The sequence below is a fragment of the Pterocles gutturalis genome, unplaced genomic scaffold, assembly GCF_000699245.1.
Source record: "Pterocles gutturalis isolate BGI_N339 unplaced genomic scaffold, ASM69924v1 scaffold52278, whole genome shotgun sequence".
Lineage (NCBI taxonomy): Eukaryota > Metazoa > Chordata > Aves > Pterocliformes > Pteroclidae > Pterocles > Pterocles gutturalis.
This window is the reverse complement of record NW_010125014.1, coordinates 1-6,764: the sequence shown is the minus strand read 5'-3', so window position 1 is coordinate 6,764 and position 6,764 is coordinate 1. Positions and strand designations below refer to the sequence as shown.

At 44.2% G+C, this 6,764-nt stretch overlaps 1 protein-coding gene across 1 annotated transcript in view; it reads left to right on the top strand.

Annotated features, from left to right (window-relative positions):
* The window catches only part of LOC104465373 (calpain-14-like), a gene marked incomplete at its 3' end in the record, with an annotated part of 10,287 nt that extends 4,142 nt beyond the window's left edge, over positions 1 to 6,145 (top strand). The window contains exons 4-9 of the mRNA XM_010078391.1: positions 245 to 381; positions 1,523 to 1,697; positions 2,419 to 2,484; positions 3,887 to 3,972; positions 5,253 to 5,327; positions 5,982 to 6,145. Coding sequence (XP_010076693.1) covers positions 245 to 381; positions 1,523 to 1,697; positions 2,419 to 2,484; positions 3,887 to 3,972; positions 5,253 to 5,327; positions 5,982 to 6,145 — 703 coding nt within the window. The remainder of the gene's footprint in view (positions 1 to 244; positions 382 to 1,522; positions 1,698 to 2,418; positions 2,485 to 3,886; positions 3,973 to 5,252; positions 5,328 to 5,981) is intronic.
* Between the last annotated feature and the right edge of the window lie 619 nt (positions 6,146 to 6,764).

Sequence of the window (6,764 nt, the reverse complement as noted above, 5' to 3'; positions counted from 1 at the left end):
CCAGCTGTGCCTGATTTCCCTGCTTAATCCTTTTATACCTGATAGAGGCTTTGTTTTCTCTTGTGGCAGGGTGGGGCTGAGGAGTTGGCTCTGTGGGTGAGTTAGTGCATCCCACTGACCCACAGCAGCCCTCTGTGCAAGGCAGCTTGTCCTGTACCTGCAGTTAAGCTATCTTGCCTTTCCTGTTGTTTCAAGGGGAGGTCCCTTCTAAGGGAAATATCAGCTCATTCCTTTCCCCTGACAGTTCTGGCACTTTGGTGAATGGGTTGACGTGGTGGTTGATGATCGCCTGCCAGTGAACCAGGACGGGGAGCTGGTCTTTGTTTCCTCAGTCTATAAGAACGTGTTCTGGGGAGCCCTTCTGGAGAAGGCATATGCTAAGTAAGTGACTCATTGCAAGTTATGCAAACAATCTTTCTAAAATATGCTGGTTGGTGCCTACGCAGTTTGTTCTTGTTTATAAATGCATCTCCTAGGCCTTGCCACATTTGGAGTATAGTAAATTGTTCTCATCTTTCTATTATTACACAGTAAAAGCTGCCATTGCAGTAGCTGCTATTAATCCAGTCCCTTCAGTTTAAGTCCAAGGATATAGGAGTAGGTGTCAAAACAGACCTATCCTGGGAGGTTGTCCTCTGAATGTTATCACTGTTTGGAGTGTATTGGCTAGGATGATGCCTTCCTTGTAAATACTGCAGAGGAGTGGAAGGCCACAGATAGGGATTTTCAAAGGTGAATGATTTCTGATGATTCCTTTGATGTATTATCAGTGTGAGAAGCCTCCAAGGCATTTAATTTTGGGGGTCTGCTGAAGCATTGTACTTTGGGTTTTGTACAAGTTCCCAGTCTGGGCCCCCTGGAGCTGAGGCATTCAACAAGTCACACCGCGCGGTGAGAATACTGGCTTTTCTCCAGGGTGTTTTGTCTAGAGTGGTTTATCAGGACTAAGAAGAAAGCAACAAGGCATAACTGATGGAGTTTGCTAATATTGGGCTGAAATAATCTCTGCAAAGCAGGGAAAAATCCTAATTAACATTGAGAGAAAGATCACAGCAAAGGAGAGAAAGTTAAGTTATTTTCATTTGGAGTTAGTGTTAGAACAAAAATACCAGAGAAAGTTGCACTGCAGTGGTAAAGAAAATCAGATTAGAAACTGAGCTATCAAGACAATATGTGCCTCTTGAGGCACTATATCTTAGATGCAGCACAGTGTCTGGTGATAAATTCAGGCAACATTTACCAAGGCAGTGTTATCAAAGAAGTAATGCTGGATATGTTCTTACTACTGTGCAGTGAGGAATGACAGTGAGTGAAGAGTCCCTTTCAGACCATGGCAAATCTTGGAGGCAATTTGCTAGATTTCCCTCTTCTTAAATGCCAGAGATTCCCCTAAAATTAGACATGAGCTGCAGCTGTCCTTTTGCTTTTGCCAACCTTTACTGTATGTTTTCGTTGGCATGCTGTTCTCAACCTATCATCTGTGACTATAACCCCAAGAATATATTGATGTCTTTTTTGCTAGACTCTATGGCTCCTATGAAGATCTGCAGATTGGACAAGTTTCAGAAGCCTTGGTGGATTTTACAGGTGGTGTTAATATCAGGATCAAGCTTGCAGCAGCTCCTCCTGATCTGTGGGATATTCTGACAAGAGCAACTTACAGCAGATCTCTCATGGGTTGTCAGACACATCTAGGGGTGAGACTTGGAGTGACATCAAATGGCTTCACAGCTAAAAGCCTTTCCAGACCTGTTTTCCTCTTCTCATCTAGTTGTTGTGACTCAAGTAATGAAGCTGTCACATGTGACTTTCTGTAGAAATCACATTCTTAATATTAAACTTTGCATGTGAGTTGATCCCCTGCTGCTCTCAGATCCCTGTTGTTAGTTCAGGAACTGGTTTGTCTATCAAAGAACCTCTATTAAATAAGGACCTACTGCATTTTCCATTTTTTTGTTAAATAAATTTTCCATTTTTACAGATGGTGTAGGGAGGCACAGAGACTCATGGAATAAGCTTATAGCTAAGATAGAGAGGTGTATAGTTCAGAACATGAATTCAAATCTTGGCTTCCAAGCCTTATGCTAACACTTCAGCTGTTGGGAAACCCTGCTATTCTGAAAATCAAAACCTAACTTCCTTGACTTTCTAAAAATGAGATGGTTGCTACCCAAAGATCCACAATTAAGGAAGGGACCTTCCCAATCAACCTTCCAGTTCTAAGCATACTGCAAAATATATCTGTTAGGAGCTTATACTTTTTGTTTGTTTGTTTTTTCCCATTTAGACCATTCTCCATTTGCTTTGAGAGTTAATGCTTACACAAGTGCGGGTCTCTGGTATTGGTATGAGTCTGCTGTGTAAGTAGGGGTAGAATAAAAGGTTTATTTTTGTTCTGTTTCTCTTCCTTGTATACAGGCAACAAAGGTCCTGAAGAATGGGCTTGTTGCTGGCCATGCCTACACAGTAACTGGTATTAGAAAGGTATGACTAGCCCTAATGTCCTGGGTCCAGGTTTGTTTGGATGTCAGCAATTTTTATTACAGTCATACGTTCAACACCTAATTGGGGCAACTATGGTATCTCCTCCCCTAAAGCTCTTCTCTTAGTCTAAGGCTAAAAGAGACCACGTGCTTTGTAAAAATTCGTTTTCAAGTGTGTCATGTATCGTGACTTTGATGTAAAGGACAAAGATTATAGATCAGCATATCTCTAAGGGTGGGAAGGATTCATAGGGCTCTGCTGAGAGCATTGCCTACTAATGCATCTTAGCTGGTAAGGATGAAAGGACTGGTCTTTGGAGGTGCTGGGAGGATGTGTTGAAACCTACTTGGGGTAAAAAGCCTTCCTCTGAAGTCAGAAGAGAGGCCATAGAGAAGTGAAGATAGTGGAATACAAGGGCGAAAACATGAAGAATTACAGATGGAAATGTGAGCCAAGGGTAAAGTAAGGGAGCCGCACTGAGTTCCTGTGCAGAGTGCAGGTGGACCCCACTGATCTGCAGAAGTATCATTGGGACTCTCCTAAAGATATTTGTCTAGAGGTAAGGGACAGTAAAATAATGTCCCAAAGAGTAGGAGAAACCTCAAGCTTTCTCCTCCTGGATTGATGGATGACTATCTTGTCCAGCCTCAAAAGGAGGTTGACAAGGATGGCAAAGGACTTTGTGGGGTTTTGGACATGTGATGCAAGCATGGGTGAAAGCACGTTCAGTACCACTAGCAAGAGATACTAGGAAAACTGGAAGAGATACTATGAGGTGGATGATGCACGACTGTGTCTCCCACAGACAGCAGGAGGGTTTTAGGTATGGACTTTATCAGCATTATGTCTGTCAGTCTGGCTTTGATGGGATGAAGAGCCAGGCAGGAGTAAGGAATGGACTGAGCATGTGGAGCTGGTGTGAAGTCAGCCACCCTGCTGTATGATGCCAACAAAGCCCCTAGTCGGCCTGGCTCTCTTCTCCCACCGCGGCATCCCAGTTCAGGAGGCACTAATCTATATGGTCACCCCCTGGGCTGTATTGTGTTGTGCCATTGCACTGGATAGGACCTAACTTTCACAGTTGTACAGTCATGCCCCAACATAAGCACAAAATGAGCAGATGTTGAGGAATTTATGGTCAATTTATGGTCAAGAGGAATTTATGGTCAAGCCTCCAAATTAGGAATGTGAGGTCTCTGGTTACAGTTATAGAAGGTAAGCTAAAACATCTTAATCTCTTTGTGCTGGCATTGAGTTGCATGTTCATAGATTTTTATCATCATACTTCATGGCATCTATGAGAATAAACAAAATCTTTGTTAATATCTGACATAGTACAGTGATATAAAACAGATGAGAACTGCTGAAACTTTGATAAGCATAGTGTTACTATTTTCTGTAGGTCACCTGTCAAGATGGACCAGAAAACCTAGTGAGACTGAGAAATCCATGGGGAAAAATTGAATGGAAAGGAGACTGGAGTGACAGGTGAGTTTAAAAAAGGGGAGGTCTAATGCTGAGTGGGAAGAAAGGTTTCTTGGAGGAAAGATGCTGCCATCTTCAGGCATGAATTAGTGCCGAGAGCAGCATTAAGATAAGTAAAAGTTGTCTGCACAGACCCTCTGGTTTCAAAGCAATGACTCAATAGATTTCTATTTCTCCAGCAGACAGGGCTCATGTAGTTGGGCTCACTTCACACATGCAGCTTCAACAAGCTCAGTTCTGCTTTTCCATTCACTGAATGCCAGAGGAACATGATAGGAACATGAAATGCTGACCATGTTCCTGTGATCTGGATGACATGCAAAGTGACAGATAGCTGTGCAGGAGGTTCTAAACAAACAGCATGTTTCAGGGCATACAGCCCTTTATCACAAGAGGGACCGTGCAAGGTCCTGCATTGGCTGCAAGGTGTTGGAGCTGGGTGGCTGTGAAGGGGTCCTCTTCATCCTGGCTGTCTGGGGAAATAGTTTGGGTATGAGATCAGAGGAAGCAACTAGTGAGGCAAATGGGCCCTATATTTGCATCTGCCTGATTTTATTTGTTTTTTTTTTCCTTGGGGTACATGAAAGACAGTTGTTTGCATTATAGACCATGAGCAACTATAGATTTATGCCCTATTCCTCTTTGAAACGGAGCATATTCTTTCCTTCCAAGCTTCAGTTCATTCCCTGCACAGACCCTGTTTGCTGAGGCTTGGGGGTAGGGAGGAGGGAAGACCAGAAAGAGGTGTTAGGAATGTGAGTGACTTTCACCTTGTCTGCAGAGCAGTAACTTCTCTGATGCATGTCTGTCTCATAATGACAACATACCAGCTGTTCCTGTTGAAGAGCATAATGAGCAACATACTGTAGGCCTGCCTTTTAAACGACTCCCAGCTGCCTCTTGTGCTGTCCTAGTTGTTCATTCATTGTGCCAAATGCTCTTACCATTGTGTCTCCTTTGACAGAAAATTAACCAACAAAACAGGTCTAGATTTTTATATTTTAAGAACTTGGAAGCTGTGTGTGCAAGCGAATGGACTGGCTGATGAAAATGGAGCACTTCTGGCTTCTGGAGAAAACAGGAGCCATTTAGTAACATCTCACAGGACCTAGAGTGCTTGTGGAGAGTCTCATGTGGCTGAAGGCATAGGGGGCCTGTGTTTAGTGGGGGATAAATGTGGAGATATGTGGGAACAGGGATTTGGCCTCTATAGAGGAAGGCTATGTACTCTGTCTTGAATTTGAGGACACATTTGGTTAGTCACCTCATGTTTTTGCCCTCAGCTCTTACAAATGGGAGCTTCTCAGCCCGAAAGAGAAGATTTTGCTGAGGAAAAAGAAGGAGGATGGAGAATTCTGGTAATGGCAAAGCTTCACCTCTCCCCTCTCTGCTGGTAGCTCTGGGCCTGCGTCTGGAGATGAAACAGCTTGCTGCCACTTAAGTTGAGGCAAATGTGATCTGCTTTATAACAGCCCATGCTTGCTTTCTTGCTCTCCTTTTCTGCTTGACAATGTGAGAAGCAGTAGCTGTGCTGACACAGAAGAGATGTGCTGTTCTTCAGTGGCAGAAGTGAGGGAGAAGCAGGACACTGTCAGGTCTCCCAGGGCTGCTGGAGACACGGGCAGCTTTCGGGAGCTTTTGTCCTGCCTTTTAAGAGAGCGTTGGGAAGCTCTCGCTTGCCTTGCTTGTTCGTGGTTTCTCCACAGCTTCAGCCACGAGGTGGCAATGTTGTCCCCCCTGTCATTTCACTGCGGTTCCTTTGGTGGCAATATTATTTTAATCTCTGTGCTGCTATCCTTTGCTGAAACTTTAGTCGTGCATTTGCTACTGCTAGATGCTGCGGTTGGAGCAGACGCTCTCTTCTTTGCTGCCTAATAAAACATGAGCATTACCATATGTAACACAGATCGGAGCAGCTTCGAAGTTCCCCACTCCCTTTCCTTTTCTTTTTATAAGCTATATGGACTAAACTAAACTGCTGACAGGATGTCTCTTGGTACTCTTTTTCCCAGGATGTCTCTGCAAGATTTTAAGATTCATTTTGTAGATCTGATGATCTGTAAACTAACTCCAGACCTGATGAGCCAGGAAGATGGGAAGAAGTGGATGTACTCCCTGAAGAGTGGGAGATGGGTTAAAGGAAGCACAGCAGGAGGAAGTCCGGGATTCTGTAATGGTGAGGGGTGCTTAGGGCTCTCCTGGGTGACTGTGGGGTGATGCTTCTCTGCTGACTCAGTTACCAGCACTACCTGTTAACACAAAATTGACAGCAGAAGCATGCTCTTCGTGCTTGACCTTCCACACAAACATCAGAAATAAGCAGCTGAAGGACTTTGACTAGCTTCTGCTATTGCAGAAGGTGCATCACTTGCAAGCATAGGGTAGGGGGCTAGTTATGGCATGAAATGAGCTGCAGGAGTCCTAGGATCATTTGCCAACACTGAGCTTCTTTGGGGCATTAGCCTTGCCTGTTAAAATTTGCATCCTCAGCACCTCCAGGGAGTGGTATTTTAAATGGAAAATGCAGAGGCTCAGTCCTTCTGGAAGTGGAGCGGGGAGGGCCCTGAAAAGTCAGCTAGCCCATACACTGGAGGTGATACAGGAATAGTGATTATTTATAAACAAAATGAGCTCTTAGTTGCAGGTGAGCAGAAATGCAGTTCCTTGTTCTTGGGCTGTCCTCCTGTCTTACATAGTGGTTGCACTGTTGAACTTGTAAACTGCACCCTAAGATCAAATCCCTGTGGGGTCTGGAGGTCCATACAACCTGGGTTCGGTATTGGGACCAGTGCTGT